General features: G+C 36.2%; 1 protein-coding gene across 3 annotated transcripts in view; it reads left to right on the top strand.

Moving 5' to 3' along the window:
- Ints6 (integrator complex subunit 6) overlaps positions 1-22,555 on the top strand; it is a 79,362-nt gene that overhangs the window by 3,706 nt on the left and 53,101 nt on the right. For all 3 annotated transcript variants that reach the window (XM_075950075.1, XM_075950074.1, XM_075950073.1), the window contains one exon: positions 18,643-18,732. In XM_075950075.1, the coding sequence (XP_075806190.1) occupies positions 18,643-18,732 (90 nt within the window). The remainder of the gene's footprint in view (positions 1-18,642; positions 18,733-22,555) is intronic.

Below are 22,555 nucleotides of genomic sequence, written 5' to 3'. Positions count from 1 at the left end.
TATTTGAATATTTGGAAAAGAACTTTGTAGAGTAGCTTTATTCTGTAACCTTTGTATTTTTGTACATAAGTATTTCATGCTGAATAATAGCAATACTGGATATAGTCTCAATAGTTGAAGGAAATGAGAGAAGGTGGGTTAACTGGAAGATGGCATGTTAGTCTTATAGAGCATCTATACATCTTAATATGGTTTCAAATTATTTTCTTAAATATGGGTTAAATGTACACACATTTATTTGTACATTTATGGCAATAGCCTTTTTCTTTACACATACTAACACAGGTGATTTTATATAATTAATTGCAAGAACACAAATTTTCATGTTGCGTTTATTAACTTGACATTCTTAATTAGGTAGGATATTCAGAATTGTAAGGTTTTAAAAATAGCTGAGCACAAAAGAGTCCTGAATGGTTTTCTCAAGCACCTTTGGATAGTCCACTAACAAATTATCAGTCTATGTAGGTGGTCCTTTTAAATATTTGGTAAACAGTACCCTTGCCTTTAAGAGCAACACCTTATGAAATTGTTTATTGAAGATAAACTTGAACATTTTTGTCCACATATGTTAGTAGCTTCAAATGACATTGATCCTTTGAGACTATGAAAATAAGCTCAAGTGGCTAGGCTTAAGAATGTTGATACATTGGACAGTTTCATTATATAGACGTATTTTTATATTATTCTGTGTTTTTTTTGTTTTTCAGTGTTTGGAGCATTCTTTTTCAGATTTTTTAAAGTTAGGTTTATCTGCTGAATCTGACTCTGTCCTGCACATCATGATTTTTCTTGCTGGTCTGACTCTATCCCACTCACCAGTACAGTAGCACTGATTGAATTGTTTGTTTGGAATGGTGTGTTTTAAAAAGGGAAAACTCTTTATTGCTTTGAGGATTTTAAATGGGAGTATTTACTCCATTTGGCAATGATGACTTCAGTGTGAGATGAGTTGGATGACCTTTGTTTTTGGAGCGGGGAGCTGGTCTCATTGTAGCCATTGCTGGCCTGGAACTCATTGTGTAGATTGGCTAGCCTTGAACTTAGAGGCATGTACCACCATGCCTGGCCAGGCTTTTCCTTTAATGTTAATTAGTGAAGCAGTGAAAAGTTGATTCCTATTTGAGTTTGTGGTTTTTCATTCCCCTTAGATTATCAACAATTTCTTTGGTACTTTTAAACTGTCAATAACCTTTCTAAGTAGTAGTAGATTATTATACTTGACTGTATACTGCCTGTACACCAGGTTGAAATGTGACCTGAAACAATAGTGAATAGTCAGTCTTTGGGTGGTTGGATATGAAACCAGAACCTTGTGTATGCCAGACAAAGATCCCAGTATAGAGGTACACCCTCTGTCCCATTGGAAAAATTGTAAGCACCTTAATTAAAATAAGTTTTATTTAAAAAAATGTAATGACATTGGTGTGTGGAGAGGTGTAGCGTGCCACAGTGAATGTGAAGTTAAAGGATAACTTGTGGGAGTGGTTTTATCCTCCCACCATGCTGGTCCCTGTACTCAAATTCAGGTCCTCCGGTTTGGTGATAGGTGCCTTTCTCTGCTGAGTCATCATGCCATTCCTAAGTCCCTTATTTTAAAAACATATCAAGACGTAGAAATCAAATATTCCCATCTTCATTTTTAAGCAGGCAGTTCTATGGTATGTGAATGGTATATTCACATTTTTGTGCAAGCAGTGCCTAGAAAATTAAAACTACCTATTAATAACTCCTATTCCCTACACTTCTTGAGGATGCTTTTTCTACTTTGTTTTTTTCTTTGTTTTTTTGTTTTGAGTTAAACTATTATGTATACGTATTATAAGTGTAATCACATAATATAGATGGACCCTCCATCTGTGGGTTTGCTAATCCATGGAGTCAGCCAACAACAGAAGTATCTGAACATACCCTGTATTTGTACCGAACATGTTTCTATGTCATTGTTCAATAAATGCAACTCTTTATATAGCATTAAGATTGCTTTAGGATCCCAGCACTTAGGAGGCAGAGAATCTCTGTGAGTTCGAGGCTAGTCTGGTCTACAGAGCAAGTTTCAGTACAGTCAGGGCTGTTACACAGAGAAACCCTATCTCAAAAAATAAAAAAAAAACAAACAAAAAACAAAAAAACCAAAAAAGATTGCTTTAGGTAGGTCTGGAGAGATGTCTCAGGTTAAGAGCTGCTCTTCCAGAGATTCTGGGTTCAATTCCCAGCAACCACATGGTGACTCACAGTCATCTATAATGAAATTTGGTGCCCTCTTCAGGCTTGCAGGCAGAACACTATATATAATAAATCTTTTTTTTTTAAAGATTGCATTAGTTATTTTAAATAACCTAGGGATGAAGTAAAAGTACATAAGAGGTTATGTGTAGGTTATATAGATAAATATTCTGTATTGTATAGAGTACTTGAGAGTTTGGATTTTGATATCTTTTGGGAAAGACCAAGAACAAACATTGTGGATACTGAAGGGATAAGTGTGTTTGTTTTTTCTTGTTGTTGCTGTTTTTTAGACATGGTTTGCTCTTTGTAACAGCTCTAGCTGTCCTAGAATTCTCTTTGTAGACTAGGCTGGCTTAGAACTCACAGAGCTCTACCTGCCTCTACCTCCTGAGTGCTGATGTTAAAGGTGTGTGCCACCACCACCTGTCTAGATTTATTTTAGTCATATGAGTGCTTTTGCCTGTACATATCTGTACACCACATGCATGCTTGGTGCCTGAGGAAGTGGTGAGCCTCCATGTGGGTGCTGGAAATTGAACCTGGGTACTTTGCAAGAACAAGTGCTCTTGACCACTGAGCCACCTCTCAAGCCTATGCTTGTCTTTATGACTAAAGATTATTTATTTGCTCAATCCTTAAGGTTAATCCATGTTGTAGCATGTAGAATTTTTGTTACAATTTTCTCTATTATCAGGAATAATACTGCAATTAAATGTATGTGTAAGTATCTCTTTAAGACTGCTTTTGTTTTTTTGTGGATATACATGTAGAAATAGAATAGAAAATTCTTTTTGAGAAGCTCTCCATAATCTGTTCTATAATAATTGTACCATTTACATTCCCAACAGTAGTACACAAAAGGTTATGCTTCCTATGTTCTGCTGACTCATTCAGGGTCCACAAGCCTTCCTTAGCCATTTTACGGGTGTGAGAAGATATTATTGTTTTGATTTGCATTGTTCGATTATTGTTTGTATTAGGCATCTTTTCATGTGCTGGTTAGCCATTTTTATAAAGTCTTTGGAGATGTGTGTATTTTAAGTCTTGAGTTACATATGAACTGAAGACACACACATACTGGAGTTTTTGTTTTTTGCATTGTTCAAAGTATTAGAGTTGAATTCTGGTCATATACACCCTAGACAAGAACTGTGTGACTGAACTACATTCCCAGCCCTTTGGGATTTTTTAAAATATATATTTTGGTTATTAACCAAAATTCACATTTCTTCTGTCATTCTGTAGGTTATGCTCTTTTGGTGCTCAGAATTGTTTTTATGTAATTGAGTCTATTTTTTCCTGTACTTTTTCATGTCTATAAAGGTTTACTTAATCTAAGCATTATTGAAGCTTTTCCTTTATAGTTTTAGAAGATATTTAGACATTTTATCTATTTCAAGCTGATTTTTATATATAGTGTATATAAAGGATCCAACTTTTCTTTTGCATATGACTGTCTAGTTTCCCCAGCACTGTTGGATAATCTTCTCAAATCCTTTTCAAAAGCATTTTTAAGTAATTTATCGTGAGAGGAGGACTTCCTCCCCATAAAAGTATTGTTTTAGAGAAGAACATCAGTAGCAGGAAATGGAGTGCCCGGGCAATCTTGATTTGTCATTGAATTGCTATATAATAACTGAGCAATGGCATCGTCACCTTTGTTTCTGCTGCGTATTGTGAATAAGCAGCTATGTATCCATACTGTTATAGAAGGAATGAGAGGCTTACATCTGATTTATATTTAAAGTGTTCATAAGTGCTTAGTTAGAGACAAAACAAACTTAAAAAGCATACAGGAAAATGGACTTGGTGGCACCAGCCAAACTTTAATCCCAACAGAGGCAAGAAGGCCAGCCTGGTTTGCACAGTGAGTCACTGCCTTAGAAACAAAAAGATGGACAGTAGTTATGTCTGGTTTACTATTTTTCCCCTTGTTTCAAATTACCATTATAAAAATCTAGTGAGCTTTAATGTTGAGTTCTATTATTAAATGCTTTGATATCTGTTAGCATGTAGAGATTTTTTTTTTTTTGCCTCATCTGGTTTTATTGTTCATTCCAGAAAAGCAGGTGTGAGCGAAAATTCTTTGCCAAAGTTGTCTTATTGGTAGTTGATTACTATGAGATTTTGGTTTTAAAGAAATAACATTAAATGGAAACTGGGATAAGTATTGGGAAGTCATTTTTGTTTTTATTTTGTTTTGTTTTTTGAAAGACGGCTTCTCTGTTTAATAATTCTGACTGTCCTGGAACTCACCAGGTAGACCAGGCTGGCCTTGAACTCAGTGAGATCTGTCTGCCTCTGCCTTCTGGGTGCTGGGATTAAAGGTGCCACCACCGCCTGGTTTGGGAAGCAGTGTGTTGAATAAAAGCTGGATATGAGTTTAGCTGACTGGTCAGAGGTGTGACAGAAACTGTACTGTCCTGTTTTTTTTTTTTTTAAACATGTCTGATTTTTAAGGTGCTTTCAGGACACAGGCAATATATATAAAACTTGCTACAGTATCTTTATACTGTAAATCTGTTTTCTAAACACTTAAAACATTACATAGTTTTGGCATTCCAGAGGAAAAAAAAAATGACACCCAAAGGACATCATTGTTTCTCTGTGTAGCCCTGATTGTTTTAGAACCCATTTTGTAGACCTGGCTGGCCTCAAACTCTCAGAGATCACTTGCTCTGCTTCCCGAGTGCTGGGACTAGAGACCTGTGCCACCACACCTGGCTTTAGCTATTTTCTTTAAATGACAAGAGCTCATGTAACCCTGTTTCTTCCATTAAAAAAATTGGTTTCCCTATATAAAATTTATTTTTGTTAGCTTAATGTAATTTAAACTTGTTTTACCAATTATAAACATAATATAGAAGAATTTTTTTGTTTTGCTTTACTTTGCTTCTGTAACTTTTAAAATTACATTTATTTACTTATGTATTGGGGCAAAGCAGCCTTTTGGATGTTAGAGGGAAAATTTGTTGGAATTCGCTCTGTTCTTCCACTATGAGGTCCCAGTAAAATGTCAGGTTAGGTGTGGTAGCAAGTGCCAGCTGAGCCATCTTGCTTGCCCCTCCCCCTTTTTTCTTTGGAGTCAAACTCTTGTATCCCATGCTGGCCTTGAACTCACTATACAGCTGAGGATGATCTTGAACTTAGAAAAGGATTTACTTACTTTGTGCATGTTTGCTATTGCCTGTACATATGCAGTTGTGCCTGGTATACTGGCTTTGGATCTCCTAGAACTGTGCTTAAGGACAGTTGTAAACTGCTGTTTGGGTGCCGAGACCCACACCTGGGGGCCTCTACAAAGAGCAGAAGGTGCTCCTAACTTAACTACTGATTCCTCTTGCCAGCCTGCTCTGTTCTTAAACACTGATCCTCCTGCCTGCACTTCCTGAGTGGTGTGTTCCACCATGGGGTTTATATAGTACCAGGGGTCTAATGCAAGACTTGATGCAGGTAGGAAAGCACTCTGATGAGCTATACCCTCAACCCCTGCTTTAGGTTTTTTTTTTAATTATTTATCTTTTCTAGTCCGTTGTTGTTGTTGTGTGTGTGTGTGTGTGTTTTTTTTTTTTCCCCGAGACAGGGTTTCTCTGTCCCTGGCTGTCTTGACACTTGCTCTGTAGACCAGGCTGGCTTCAAACTCACAGAGATCCTCTGTCTCTGCCTCCTGAGTGCTGGGATTAAAGGTATTTCACCATTACCACCTGACTTACTCCATTATTTTTATTGGGCTACAACTTAAAAAACTCAAATCCTGACCTCTACGGTTAGTGACTATTTATATATACTCTTGAGCAGAGTTTCATCCTGGCAACTTTTCATTTTTGTGGCTTAGTGTATCTTCTTAAATTTATAGAAGAAAGAAGGCCCAGAAAAGTTAAATGCTTAATTTATTACAGTTTATGAAACATTGAAGCATTTCAAAAGATCATAACTTATTTGAAATAGCCATATATAATTTATTAGTAATTGGTACTTTAATGAGTCTTATTCCAAACTATAATCAGCAGATTTTCTTTATTTCAATTTTTCTGTCTGTAAGTGATACAGTGTGACGTCTTGTGGTTTCTGTTTGAAAATAGCAATCAGTAGCTGGGCAGTGGTGGTATACACCTTTAACCCAGCACTTTGGACGCAGAGGCAGGTAGATCTGTGAGGCTAGCTTGTAGACAGAGTGAGTCCTAGGGTAGTCAGGTCTATACAGAGAAAGCATGTCTTAAAGAACAGCAGCACCACCACCAACAACAACAAAAATAGCAAAGAAAATAGCATTTTGTTTGGCTGTTACTTTTAACTTTTCTTGTAACATTTAAGTATTTGTTACCTTACTAGCTTCAATTCAGTGTTTCCCCTCTGGTTTGGAAAAAAGGATATTGTATAAGGGGTGGTTGATAGGCTTTTATGACATTCTCTTTCTGTCTGTGTAGCTTTGGTGCCTGTCCTGGAACTTGCTCTATAGACCAGGCTGCCCTGGAATTCATAGAGATTGCCTACCTCAGCCTCCCAAGTGCTGGGATTAAAGGCAGGCACCACCATTGCCTGGCTTGATTTTATGACATTTTAAGGACAAGGTTTTAATAATACAAATTTTGCAACTTAGTTTATTTTGGTGTGTGTATGTATCTTTATCTGCTGAGCCATCTCCCTGTCTCCTTGGCCAAGGTTGTAGTATATGTATGTAGTTAATAGAATTTTTGTTTCCACATTTTCACACTTTATTTTCTGATTTAGGTAGTTAACATATAGCTGATTACTTGTCAGTTAATTAGTTGGTCTTTCCATTGAGCCAGCCAGTAATAGGGCTACAATAAGTACTTCCCTGTACAGCTCTGTAGTTGTTTGTCAGTCTTTCTTTTTGTCTAATGGTTTTGAAAATATTTAAGCATCATGTCATGAGTCAGAAAAATGTGACTGGCTTGCTTATGGGTTTATACCACATTGGTGAGTTCCTGGCAGGTCCTGCTTTTCCACTAGAGCAATTGAGTAGAAGAGCTCACCATAGATGACCATGCTGAAGGCTGAGTGGTGTGTAACCCACGTTATTACTGTGATGTTATTTATTTTGTCAGTTTCCCTTCAGATTTTAAATTGAAATAATGGGAACCTAACATTGGTTTAATTCTGCTTTCACCCCACCCTCCAGAACATTGTGTTGATTCAGAAAACCAAAATTCCTAACAAACAAGTATATGTGCTGTTCTGTCCCACCTAACAGTTTATGTTTTGACAAGTCCTTTAATCTCTGTGATCTTCAACTTTCTCATCCACAAACAGTTGTCAGTACCAGTCTTGAGAGTTTTGTAAGGATTAGAAGTAATGTTTATTAATCAGCCTAGCAAAATAAACTACCTGACATGTGGTAGAAACTCAGTTGATGAGAACTGTCATCCTCAGTATTAAGGAAAACACTTAGAGGATAAAAGCTTCTGCTCTAAAACTGACCAGATGCTGAAGTCTGTTGTGTACTTGTTCTCCACCCTCCTCCCATCGGGAAGCTATCTATTACTTCCGGCTGAAATCATAGCTTTTGCTGTAGGGAACATGTTTCTTGGTTTTAAGTTTGAGTCTCAATATGTTGTTCTAAAAATGTCTTTCCTGAAATCTTCATTTATCTTTTCAAAAGCAGATTTATACCAACAGACACATGCAAATACATTTGTGAGTTTCAGAATAAGAAGGATCTTCTGTCTTTGAGGCATCTTAGATCAGTCTATTTCTAGATTATTTATTTTAGAATTCATATTGGTGATGGTTAGAATGGGGTATGTTAGAAGATACGTTAGGAGGCCAAGTGAATTCCTTTTTTTAATTTGGAGGGTGTTTTTGATATATGATATTTGAAGCTTGATTACTTAAGAGATATAGTTGTATGTTGAAAGACCTCTAAATTGTCAACCTAGTGATTTTTCATAATGAAAATGTGTTCTAATCCTTTATATACTTGTCTTTCCTGAAATGCGTACCTTAAAAGACTATGGAATCTTTTCCATCAGTTTGATTTGCCTATATATAGTATGGGGCTTGTGGTAAAGGTCCTGACAAGGATGTAGAAGAATCATATTTTCTACAAAACTTTATTGCTAGTTGTAAGTCTGTGAGCAAAGATAATTATAATTTTACCTGTTAGATGGTACAGCTTATGATTAATAAATGACAAAAGTATTGTTTTGTTAAAATACTTTTGTCTTAAAGATTTTGAACATTGTTAGATAATAGAAAACATAACTTTTAAGGCATATTTTGGAACTTAAAGATTAAAAACTCCAAATGCAATTATTTCAAATTTAAAAACAATTATTTAAAGTAAGAAAGTTAAGATGATTGCATATTCAATGTGCTGAGGAAAGTTAGTCCATAAAGACAGTGGGTGATTACAAAGACCGTATCATGAGATGGTGATGCTTAGTTCTTTTGAATTACCAGAATTTAGCAAAACAATAATTTTCATGTCTTTGTTAATGTCTAAATTGTGATAATTCATTATCTTTTATGTACTTTTACAGATGTAAAAGTTTGAATTTTTAACTGGTAAATTAGAAAAAGAAGAGATCATATGCAGAAAAATGGGCCTAAATGAAGGAACAAAAGGTCTTTATTTTAAATTTTTCTGTTTATTCTAACTTTTGTTAATCCGGAATGGATGTCTGATCTTAAACAAGGTATATTGAATGCAGAACCTAATGTAAAAAAGTATTACATTATGTTTGTAGAGTTTCTGGTCCAATGAAATGTTTGTAGTAAGGTTTTAAATTGGTTGCAGTCTGTATTTTCAACCATACGTGCTGTTTGCTTCTTTATCTTCCATATTAATATGCTAAAGCCATTGTCTGCTCTGTGTGCAGTTCAGAGGGCTTATAGGCATTTTGGGAGAACTGTGGAGGTATAACATAGCTCATACCAGCTTGCCTGGCAAACTCTTGAGTTTGACCTCTGGTACTACAGAACAGATAGTAAAACATTTTTTGAAAGAGGGCTAGACAGAAAACTAAATTAAAATCCATTAAAAAAATTCTTTAAGAAACCTTGAGACTAACTTTGTCTAATGCAGTTAAGATTTACTCTCAGCCATAGCATATGGGAAATAATACCTAGTTGTGTCGCCGATTTTTGTGATCTGTAACATATATTGACTATTTCACGATTTATAGGGAAAGCTGTTGCAGAATTCCCTGTTTTTGTTTTCAAATTTTTAATTTAAAAATAAAAATTAGTATATGCATGGGTGTTTGGTGGGCATTTGTCTGTGCATCACAGGTGTGCCTGGTGCCCTGGTGGCCAGAAGAGTGTGTTGGATTACCTGAGATGAGTTATGGATGATTGTTTCTCACCATGTGTGTACTGGGAATTAAACCAAGGTCCTCTGGAAGAGCAGCCAGTTCCCTAACTGTGAAGCCTTTTCGCAGCACTCCTATATTTTTATTTATTTTTAAAGACAGAATTGTGTGTAAATTTATTCTTTTGAGAGCCTGTTTGTAATGTAGATGTTTTGAGAGAAGGAACCAGAATAATCATACATTCAAGGTCCGCTTGTTAGAGTATTTAAAATTAAATTTGACTTTAGAGTTCAAGAAACAATTTAGGGGACTTGACATATGGCTCGGTGATTAAGAGTACTGTCCTCTGTTTCAGAGGATCGGGGTCAATTCCCAGCGCCTACATGGCAGCTCACAGCCATCTATCTGTATTTTTAATCCTAGTAGATCTGTCAACCTCAGATACCAGGTGCACATGGTATAAAGATGTACATGTAGGTAGAACACCCATAAACAGAGTAAATCAGTAAATAAAAATGATTTAGCGAAGGTAGTGTCTGTAGATTCTGTGGTAGTCAGCCACCCGAGGAGGTCATTAAACTTGATGATAGGATGGACAGCTCCGTGTGAGTTGTTGAGGCAAATTGAGGTTTAATTTTTTTTGCCTTCATTTACCTGTCTTTAAAAATAGGGTAGTGGTGTGTGTGTTTAATCCCATCACTCTGGAGGCAGAGACAGGTGGATCTCTGTGAGTTTGAAGCCAGCCTGGTAGCTGGTAGACCAGAGCTAGTTCCAGGACAGGCTCCAAAGCTACACAAAGAAACTGTTGTGAAAAACCAAAAAACCAAAAAACAAAAACAACCCAGCAACCTTGGCTAATAAATTTCTAATGTATCCTTTATGTATAGTCAGGCATACTATTTTAAAAGCATTGTTTAAGATGAGGGTTTTAGAGGCTGGAGTGATGGCTCAGAGATCTTGTAGAGAACAGGTTCCTAGCATCCATATGGAAGGTCACAATCATCTATAATTTTAATTTCAGTAGAACCAGTCCTCTCTTTAGACTTCCTCAGGTACCAGAGACATGTGGTGCCCATGTATATATGCAGGCAAAACACTCATACACTTTATAACAAATCTTAAGAAAAATTGACTACTCGAGTAAAGTAATGTTTCTAGATTCTAAACCATAAAACTTAAAATTCCGGTTTTGGAATATTGACTCTGGAAGTAAGACTATTACTTTATTTGAAGTCTTTATTGACCTCAATAATTATATTTTGTTTGGAATCTATAGCTAACCAATTGTATGTCCATCATGATAATTTAATGACTAGTTCTACTCTTAGGAATGAGTAGTAGTAATTCAAATTTTGGAACTTTTTTGATATACTCTCAAGACATACCCATTCTACTTTACAACATTCCTTGCTTACAGCTGTATATTTGAAAAGGAAGTTTTAGATGGAAGAAAATTATGAGCTAGTTTTAGAAATTAAATTTTTTTTCTGCTTTTGGTGATAACTTTGGCCTAGGGATATATATTTTTATATCTCATTTGTTTATTTCTGAGCATTTTTTTCTGTCACACAGCAAAACACAGAGTGGATAATAGATACAGGTTAAGTTAAGATGCTGTGGTAGGAGAGGCAGAGAGATCTAACTCTTGGTTCACATTTTTTCTTTAATAGAAGCCTCAACCATAGCAAAATAGTAATCAGGCTCTTGGCTCTGCACATGTGTGGAATGTGGTTGCTTAGGAAGAATATTTGAGTTCACTACGACAATAGATGTAACCACAACCATTTATACTGAGTGCTCAGGCCTAGTTTTCTTTTGCTTTAGATTAATTATAACTGGTTTAAGGGTACAAATAAAAGTCTGTTCCTTTTCCATTGCTCTTTTAGGGTTTTGAATAAAATGAACAGACTTCTGTCCCTGAGATTTGTTTTTGTATTTTTAAAGAAATTGACTTACAATTTTAAAACTATTTTCAAAATAATTTAACATTTCATAAGCTTATCAATATTGCAAAAATATTATTGGTTTTAGGTGGGCTCTTTACATTAATTCTTTTACTTTTTTGAAATTTTATGCTTTCATTGACGTTTAACACCATGATCAGTTGCTTATTGAACTATTAGTTTTATGTGAAAGTGGGGATTTTTACTTCTTATTGGTCAATATTGAAATCAGATTTTCTTTGCTGTTTCTTTGGTTTGAATTGATTCTCACAGTGTACAATGGCCTGGCCTTGAAGTAGGTCTGTGTTTGTATCTACTGTCCTCAAACTCTACAGGTTACCTCCCACTTTAAGTACTGGGAGTACTTTTTCTGCCACTATAAAATCAAACAGATGCTTAAAGCAGATCTTTTATAACTTGTCATGTTTTCTAATGATTATCTGTACTCCTCTAAGAACTTGTGACCGGGCAAAATGAACTCTCTGTTTCTCTGTTTGCTGCAGCGTCCTAGCACAGTGCTGTCTCTCTCTCTCTCTCTCTCTCTCTCTCTCTCTCTCTCTCTCTCTCTCTCTCTCTCTCTCTGTGTGTGTGTGTGTGTGTGAGAGAGAGAGAGAGAATATGTGTGCATGTGAGTGAGACATAATTATGGGAAAAGGTCAGTGCAAAAAGGGAGGTGGGAGTTGGTCAAAGCCAAGTATGTGTGAAAGTACTGGAAGGAAACTTATTTTGCATGGTAAAAAACAAACCAAAACTTTGTGACCAAGGTGAATACCAAGATTTTTTTTTTTTTTTTTTTTTTGAGACGAGGTCCCTCTGTGTAGCCCTGGCTATTCTAAAACTCACTCTGTAGACCAGGCTGGTCTCTAACTCACAGAGATCCCTCTGCCTCTGCCTCCCGACTGCTGGGATTACAGGCGTGTACCTGCACCACCTGGCTCCAAGAAAAATTTTTATGTGTTGTCTCCGAATTAAGTGACTTTACAGACATCATATTAAGAATAAAAATATATAATAGACTCTTAAATATAAGATCAGAGAAGTAAACATTATAAGGTTGGCTGTATAATAACAAACACATTGAGTATATATCTTATTTTTAATATAAACTTTTGAACGCTAAATTAAGTTGCTTTTCATTTTAAAACATGAAAAATAACTTATACTGGTAGATAACTAAACCTTAATTTGATGCATAATAATACTGACAAGAGAAAGTATCAGTTTATTATATAGCCGTTGAGAATAAGTGCTGTGCAAAGCAGGAAAGACCAGTGTAGATTTGTACATGGAGAACTGTTGCAGCAGCACGTACTGCTACTGTTAGTGACTTGAAATTCACCAATTCCTCATGTACATAGGGCTTTTTACCCTGAAAAGTACATTACATATTATCTTTAATCATTATTTAATTCTGTAATTATTTTGTGTCTATGATTTTTTTTGCTTATAAAAGAAGGAATCTTAGTTATTATGAAGGGGAATAATTGGCTTCAAGAAGATTATTATATCTTTTCTTTGATATTGTGAATTTTCCAAAATTTAAAGTCATTAATGTTTTATCATTTATTCATATATGTTTATTCATATGTGTATCTGTGGGTACACTCTGGAAGTTGTAGTTTTTACAGGTAATCATTCTTGTGTATTGTGCTTTCTTTTATGTTGGAAGAAGATATATTGATTTATATGCAGAAAAAAACTGGTCTGAAATCACAGAACAGGTGACTTTTCTGTTTTAGTTATTTTTGCTGCTGATAGAATCCATTTAAAAAAACAGTGGTGGGCTGTGTAACTCAGTGATAGATGCTTGTCTAATGTGTGAGATTCTGATGTGTTCCATTCCAGCACTGCAAAAGCCACAGAGAACAGCAGTTTGATCATAGAAGCATTCGCTGCTGGTTGCATACAGCATAAACCAGGTTGTTGTAGAATTGTATTGAGAGAATTTATGTGCTATCTATGCAACATTTTATTTCCTATTATCCGTCTGTTTGTCCGTCTGTCCATCCGGCCGGCCATCCATCCATCCATCCATCCATCCATCCATCTATCCATCCATCTATCTATCTAATTTATTTATTTGGTTTTTTTGAGACAAGATTTCCCTGTATAACCCTAGATGTCCTGGAACCCACTCTGTAGATCAAGCTGGCCTCAAACATACAGAGAGATCCAAGTGCTGGGATTAAGGGCATGTGCCACCATTGCCTGGCTTTATTTGTTTGGGTGTTTTACACAAAACAAATAAATGTGTGTGTGTATGTGTGGGGGTCATAAGACAACTATACTAGTTAGTTGGCTTTCTTTTCCCACTGAGTATCTAATTCACGTCATCATTGTAGTTACATTGCTTAGGGAATGATGGAAAAATAGACAGCATATGCCGTGTAGACAGTTTTTCTTTTTTGAATATTTTTGATTTATAGTAGTTGAATACATAAATGTAGAACCAGAGAAAAAGGTCAACTGTATTTTGGGGGTTAGCTTTGTCATATATAAGGGTCCTAATTTACAATAGTGTTTTGCTACTTAGTTAAAATTTTGGCCAATTCTGTGGCCTCTAAAAGCTAGTTTTCATTGTGCTCATGTAAGACTAAGAATGAAACTAAGTGAAGCAATATTAGATGACGTATGTATATATTTTTATAAAGATTTATTTACTTTATACATAGGAATGTTTTGTTTACAGGGAGTGTGTGCACCATGCACATACCTTGTTCTTACAGAGCCCAGAAGAGCGCATAAGACCTCCTGGAACTAGAATTACAGATTATGAGGCACCATGTAGGTGCTGGGAACTGAGCAAGAGCAGCAAATACTCTTAACCTCAGAGCTATTTCTTGTTTCCAACTAGATTGTATTTATTTTTTAATCATGATAAAAACACCCAACTTGAAGTTTAGTTTTTTAATTATTAACATTTTTTTAAAAAAAATTTATTGTCTCTGTGTGTACACACACGCTTCTGCCTGCACACACATGCCATGCCATGCCTGTGGAGATCAGGAGCAACTTCTGGAAATCTTTCTGCCATGTGGATCCTGAAGATTGAACTCAGGTTGTCAGGCTTGGCTTTTACTTGCTGAACTGTCTCCTTGTGCTCTTTATTGATTTTTAATCTGCCATACAGTAATGTTAAGTATGTTTTTATTGTTGTGAAAATGGTATATATCATTTTGTTGTTGTTGAGACAGCTTCTTGCTATGTTGTTCAGGCTACCCTGATATAGTGTATGGGCTCAAGCCTACTACCTTAGGAGTCCCACTGATACGCAACTGTCTGACTTTAAATGTACTCCACGAAACTACTGAGAACCTCAAGCTTATTTGAAGGACTGTTTACTTTAATATAAAGCTTGAAAATTTTTACTGTTAGAATTTTTAGAATGGAAGGTTTAGCTCCTGACAGCCTTGGTGATAAGAAAGACTCCATGGAAGAAAACTAGGTCTTTGGAATGAGTAGAAATAGGATAGGTTTTATTTTATTTATTTTTTAAAAGTATTTATTATGTACATAGTGTTCCACCTGCATGTATATCTACATGCTAGAAGAGGGCACCAGATCTCATTACAGATGGTTGTGAGCCACCATGTGGTTGCTGGAATTGAACCCAGGTCCTCTGGAAGAGCAGCCAGTGCTCTTAACCTCTGAACCATCTCCCCAGTCCCCGTAGGATAGGTTTTAAACAAGGAATATAACAAGCCTTTTACTTGAGACAAAACTCAGGTGGGAATATACATTTTGAATATCTGGCTTTGTGAGAAGACTTGCACTTTTTAGCATTTAGGATTGACTTAGTGTGACTGGTAGTAGAAACAATATAATGTGATGATTGCTGAGATGTATTTTATCTAACATGAAAAAGGAGGTTAGTAATGATGTTTTTTTTCTATAAGGATCCTGAGATATTTCAATGCTATTGTGCATTTACAATCAATCTCTCTCTGTCTTTCTGCCTGTCTCTGTCTCTGGGTGTGGATGTGGAAATCAGAGACCAGTGTCATTCCTCAGTTGCTTCTCCTCATTTTTTTTGAGACAGAGAGTCTCTCAGTAATCCTAGAACTCACTTGTATGGCCAGATGACCAGCAAGCCCAAGGGATCATCTTGTTTTTGTCTACTCAGTGTTAGAATTAAAGGTGCGAACACTACTGACTAGCTTTTTGTGTGGATGTATTAGGGATCTGCAACTTATATTTAAAGGTTTTTCTTCTTTGTTTTTAAAATATTTTTTCACCACTAGACTAATGAGGACAAAAGTTTTCTTCTAATCAACAGAAGACTTAACATTTTGGAACTATTTTTATTCCTCTGACATCTATTTGAGAAGTATATGTACTGCTTATAGGTTGCCATGATTTGATCAAAATACTTAATCTAGTAGATCTCCTTTATGATTAGATTATAATCATAGTTACTGTAACTATAAATTCATTCAGCAGATAGTGAGTATATGCTTATACTGTGGTAGGAATTAAGAGTAGTAAATGTGAAGGGAAGGTAGTAAACTGTTGATGGTTTATGCATATAATCCTTTACCTTACTATGTAGGTGTGGTCTGTGGACATTAGCACCTCCCAGCATGTGGTCTTGTTAAAACACTGAATGAATGACTACAGTTTACCAATATGTCCAAGTGATTCCTAAATCACTTTGTCATATATTGATATACATCAAATCCAATAAGACTTCATTCAGTTTTTGCTGATTATGATAGAGAATTTAATATCCTTGGATTTCTGTCTCTTTTTTTTGAGATGGGTGGGGTCTTACTATGTAGCTAAGGCTAGCCTTGAATTCTGTTCCAGTCTCTTGAGTTGTGGAGCTTAAGTATATGTATGTGTAATCATCTCAGCTTCAAACAAGTTTTACCTACTTGAAATTTTTGTCATTTATCTTATTCATTGTATAGTGTTTGATGTGTGTGCATGTGTAGAAGCCATTGGTTAATTTTGGTATCCCCTATTTTGAGGAAGGGTCTCATTGAACCTGGAACTCATTGAGTTCAGCTAGGTTGGCTGCCCAATGAGCTTCAGAGACCAGTTTGTCTTCCATTTCTCCTGCCATGGCTGGGTTTACAAATGTGTACAATTGTGCCTGAGTTTTTATACGGCACTGGGATTCAAATGCAGGTCCTCATGCTTGTGTAACGGTCACTTTATTGATTGAACCACCTCCCCAGCTTATCCTTTTTTTAAATTTTTTTTTAAGAGTTAATGTGGAGGGCTGAAGAGATGGTTCAGTAGTAAAGGCACTTGTCAGTCACATGGTGCACCAACCACCTCCCGGCTCCTGTTAATTTTTCTAAGATGAGAGTAATCTTAATAATACTGTGAAATTAGTTCTTGTAATCCTATCCATGTTTCTAGTCACTTGTTTAGACGTTGTGATGGTAGGTAAGATTCTGGTAATGGACACCTACCGTCTTGCTTTCTTCAAGAATATGTTTCTCCTTTAAAAATATTGACCTCTGCCGGGTGGTCGTGGCGCACGCCTTTAATCCCAGCACTCGGGAGGCAGAGGCAGGCGGATCTCTGGGAGTTCGAGGCCAGCCTGGTCTACAAGAGCTAGTTCCAGGACAGGAACCAAAAAGCTACGGAGAAACCCTGTCTTGAAAAATCCAAAAAAAAAAAAAAATATTGACCTCTCCCGCCACTCCCACCCCTAAGGTGGAGGACAAGTGGAGCAGGACAATGACTGGCTCTCTCTATGCAGCCCTGGAAATCACTTTCTTCCTGACTCAGTTCCTTAGTGCTAGAATTTTAGTTGTATACCATTGCACTTAGCTTTTAGACTGCCGTTTTGCATTTTGAGAGGGTTCTGCTGTGTTATACAGGCTGGTCTCAAACTTCCCATGTGGAACACAGGTGTGTACCACCATATTCCGCTAGTACTCTCTTTATTATTGCACTTTGTGTCATACTCAATTTTAGCCAAAAGGCTAAGCAATGATTTTTGTTTTTTCAAGTCAGGGTTTTCTCTGTGAAACAGTCCTGGCTTTCTTGGAACTTGCTCTGTAAACCAGTCTGATCTCAAAGTCACAGAGACCCGCCTGCCTGTGCCTCCCCAGTGCTGGGATTAAAGGTGTGCACCACCACCACCTGGTGAAGATAGCTCCTGAAAAATTAAATTACCAGAATTCAGCTGGTAATTTGAGAAATTAAATATCAGAGCCTGGTGGTGGTGGCGTATGCTTTTAATCCCAGCATTCAGGGAGGCAGAGGCAGGTGGGTCTCTGTGAGTGTGAGGCCAACTTGATCTACACAGTGAGTTTAAGGACAGCCAAAGATACATAGAGAAACCCTGTTTCAAAAAGAGAAAAAAAGAGACCAGGACAAGGGAATGACTCAGTGGTTAAGAGCATTTACTGCTCTTCCAGATGACTAGGTTTCAGTTCCCAGCACCCACTTTGGGTGGCTCATAATTGTCCAGAATTTCAGTTCCAGGGCATCTGAAGTGTCTTTTGTCTTCCTTTGGCCTCTGTGGCACCAACCACATAGTACATATTCATGCTTGCAGATCAGATACTCATACACATGCTATTTTTTTTTTCTTTTTTTCTTTCTTCTTTTTTCTTTTTGAGACTTTCTCTGTATAGCCTTGACTGCCCTGGACTTCACTCTGTAGGCTATAGACACTGATCTCAGATCCTCCTGCCTCTGCCTCCTGAGTACTGGGATTAAAGACATGCACCACCATCACCTGGCATAAAATCTTAAGATAAATATAATTTTCATAAATATAAATGTGCACTGTAAAAATGAATGTACAAGAGTATTTTATAAAGAAGTGAGAAATCCATTTATATATCTCTAGTTAGAGCTAACCACTATTCGTAAGTATCCTAAAAAGTTTAAGTGTGCAAACAGGCATATGTATTGTAAATTGTACTAAGGAGAGATGGGGTTTAGTGAGATGACTCAGTGGGTAATAAAAAGGTACATGACTGTTGAGCTTGACAAATTGAGTTTGAGTCTCAGGTCCCACATAGTATGAGAGAACAGATTCCTGTAAGTTGTTCTCCAACCTCCACACTTGCCCTACAGCGTTCAGAGTAAACACACAAAGTAAATTAAATGCAGTAAAACATGTTTGAAAATGAAAAGAGATGGTACACATTGAGGGGAATTGGGGATGTAACTAAAAAAAAGTCATGCCAGAATTTAAGCCTTAATACCTGTTTATTTTTTGACTTCAGGGAAGAAACCCTTTTTTCTTGGAGCCGGCAATAATTATTACAATCACTGATGGGAGCAAGTTAACTACTACGAGTGGTGTCCAGGATGAGGTAAGTTGTGTGTAACAGGGGTCATATGCAGCTAAAACCTATCTGTATGTGCATAATAGGGTATGAATACATTGTAGTAGCTTTTCTCATTAGTTATCCACCTCCTAGGACTACTTATCTTCGTTCATGGCAGTTGTCTTTATATTTTCTTGACTAGGAATCCTTTTTTTGCAAAGTTTGTGAGCGTATCTCCTGCTTCAATGTCAGTCTATATACTAATAAACTTCTTATTTTCAGGTTTAAAGAACCCCAACAATCTAGAATTAGAATTCTAATCATTTCACTTTTTAAAATTATTATGATTGTTTTAAATCACTGACAGAACGACTGAAGTATATAAGCTTATAACAAGGAAAGGTTTATTTTAACTCAAGTTAGTAGACTGAGAGTTTGGACCCTTTGGTGAAAGGCTACATTAGTGGGACAGTGTGAAGGAGTGAGCTTCTCACTTCGTGTGGCCAGGAAGCAAAGAGAGGAAGAGACTGCAGTCAGATATCACTCTGAAGACACTCGCAGTGACTTAACTTTCTCCAACCAGTCCGCAGCTCTCAGTGTTGCCACCATTGCTCAATAAATAGCACATAGACTTAATAAATGCATAGACCTTTCATTATAGACATTTCATCCCCAATCATGTCATTTGTATGTTTTTTTTGTTAGAGTTTAAGCTGGAGTACAGGAATGCCAAGGGTAGGTTAAAACTAGAAAAAGTGAAGATTCTTCAGCATTAATGTTTTCTCTAAGTCATATGTAGTATAAATAATTCAGAGCTTATGTTATTTGCTCTGTCAGTGAGTTGTGTGTGCTATGATAAATCCATTAGATTAAAGGAAGCAAACTTTACAGTGTTTTTATTATATTTGAACTGTTGGTGGTTTTATCATTTTTTTTTCTTCTTGACATGCTGATATGCAGGTGATCTTTTAAAGACTTGTTGCTGTTTGCATTTGTTCTTAGTTTATATGGTATTTATATTAGAGTTTGAAATGGGAAAGGCACAGACTTTAAAGATTAGATTAAAATTTAGAATTATAGTTAAAGATTTGGAATTTACAGTGGCATATAAATTGCATGGGGTCAGAGCATGTGGGTTTTTTCTAATTCAAGTACTTCTAGTAATAAACTTTGTACCTGTGACCTAATTTCCCTAAATCTCTACCTTATCAATGAAATAATGACAATAATTCGTGCTTTCCTTCAGAGGGTTGTTGAAATATAAAATGAAAAAAAAGTATCTATGAAAATGTGTGGTGGGCTATCAAGAAAAAGGGGTATTGTATCATTCCGTCATGAGGCACTAGAACAGTGTAGAATTTAGATTGCCTAATTTGACTTAGGAAATGTTAGAATTGCATTGTTCCGGCAGTTAATATTAAAGAGATTTTAGGGTATAATCATTGAGGTATCAGTGAAAAAATAGATTATAAACTATCACTAGCTATTTTATTGCCTGCTTAAAAGTAAAACTTAATGGTCTGTTGGACTTTCTTAGACTTAGTTGGTGTGTATAGCCATTTATGGTCCTGCCACTCTTAGTAGACAGACACTGATTGTAATTTAGAAACTGTCAAATTGATTTTTTTCTCTTAACCATAATATTTTTAGTATTTGTATTCATTTTGTAGAAATTCCAAGTCTTACTGTTTGCTTGTTTTGTTTGTTTTTTTGAGAGAGGGTTTCTCTGTGTATCTCTGACTGTCCTGGAACTGACTCTATAGCTCAGCTTGGTCTCAAACTCACAGAAATCCATCTGCCTCTGCCTCCTCAATGGGATTAAAGGCATGCACCACCACACCTGACTTGAAATTCTAAGTCTGTTGATGTTCATTTTTTTACCTTAGTGATTTTGATTAAACAGTTAATTTTGTTTTCTGTTGTCAAGTATGCCTACCTGTAAGGTTATTCATTTAAGGCACATTTTCTCTTGCCTGTTTAGAAATGCCTTTTGTGATATAGTTTGTTCCTGTATATCTGGATCTGTTTTATTTATAAAATCTATTTATGAGACTTCCTCTAGCCCTAAAATTTCTTGATCGCAGGACAATATAGAAGGGAGGAAGGGAGGGAAGTGAAGAAAAATGTATAGCTCAATAAAAACAATTAAATAATCTTGAAACATAGGAATTTGAATTGATGAACTTTCATTTTGATTCCTCCCTTGGGAAGTATATTATTGTGCCTTTTTAAAAAAATTATTTATTTATTATGTATACAATATTCTGTCTACATGTATGCCTGCAGGCCAGAAGTGAGCACCAGACCTCATTACAGATGGTTGTGAGCCACCGTGTGGTTGCTGGGAATTGAACTCAGGACCTTTGGAAGAACAGGCAATGCTCTTAACCACTGAGCCATCTCTTCAGCTTCTATTATTGTGTCTATATAATATTCCAATATTAACTTGCAAATAAGATTGAGAAGATTTTCCTGTGGGCAGAGATCTTAACCTTTCTGTTCTTCATATCTTATATAATATTTAGTATAATACTAAGAATAACATTAACATTAAAAATATTACAGGTGTTGATGTTTTGAATCTGATAGTTAAAAATTGGTTCCTATTGCTTCTCCTTACCTGAAGCAGACAGTTCGTGTATTTTTAAGTCAAGCATTTTTGATTATGAAGTTGGAACATAGGCCTGTGAGTTATTTTGATATTCATGTTTGAGAAAGCCCCTGCAAATTTTCTCTTTCCCTCTACCTCTCTCTTGTCACCCAGTGCTGCTGGAGACCTAGTGAATGCTAGGCAAGTGCTTTAGCACTGAGCAATGTTTTTCTCTCTCTGTGCATTTATATACTTGCTCCATGCATGATCTATATTGTTATTTTTACTAGGAAATGCCAGTTTGGTCTTTACATCTCTTCAAGTTTCTTTACCTTTGCCTTCTCTTTCTGTAGTTTTGGAATGAATAAATGTGTGATTAATTTCCATTTAAGGAATTTAACGGAATATGTGTATGTAATTTTTAGTAGTTTGTGTCTGCTTTTTCTATTTTTGAATAGACTGTCTTACTCTATAGCTCAGGCTGGCTTTGTATTCATTGAATAATACCAGCCTCAAATTCAGATCCTCTTGCCTCCACCTCTGAAGTAGTTAGATTACAGGCATGCTCCATAACATTTGGCCAGCTGTGACTACTGTTGATGTAACTTATTTCTCTCTGGGTTTGTGTGTTCTACCTTCATGATATTCTTTGCTTGAGAGGTATGACATATGCTGTGGTAGGTCATACCTGTTTTGTTGTACAGAATGAGTGACCTTGCTGCTTTAACATAATTCTCAGTGCACACACGCATACACGGTCATTTAGTCTCATCTTGTATTTTACAAACGAGGAACCTGAGATCAAGAGAAATAAAATGATTTGCTTCGGTTATGGTATTTGTTGCTGCCAAATCTATTAGAATTAATTTAAATTGTGAAGTTATCTCAGCTCAAATTACCAGAACCTCTTTGATTCTGTTGTTGAATGTGTTTAGAATTTACCTTCTAGGGCTAGAGAGATGGCTCAGAGGTTAAGAGCATTGCCTGCTCTTCCAAAGGTCCTGAGTTCAATTTCCAGCAACCACATGGTGGCTCACAACCATCTGTAAATGGCATACAGACAGAATATTGTATACATAATAAATAAATATAAGAAAAAGAATTTACCTTCTATTGTGTATGTTTGTGTCTGTGCTGTGCAAGTGTATATGCAGTTATGTATGCATTATCATAAGTTAATGTTGGGTGTCTTCCTCTATTGGTCTCTACCTTATATTTTGAGACAGTTTCTTCTTGAACCTGTATCCTACTACCTGGGCAAGACAGTTGGCAAATCTC

The sequence above is a fragment of the Microtus pennsylvanicus genome, chromosome 15 (assembly GCF_037038515.1).
Source record: "Microtus pennsylvanicus isolate mMicPen1 chromosome 15, mMicPen1.hap1, whole genome shotgun sequence".
NCBI classification, from domain to species: domain Eukaryota; kingdom Metazoa; phylum Chordata; class Mammalia; order Rodentia; family Cricetidae; genus Microtus; species Microtus pennsylvanicus.
Note: the sequence above shows the minus strand (reverse complement) of the source record. Positions and strands in the feature narration are given on the sequence as shown.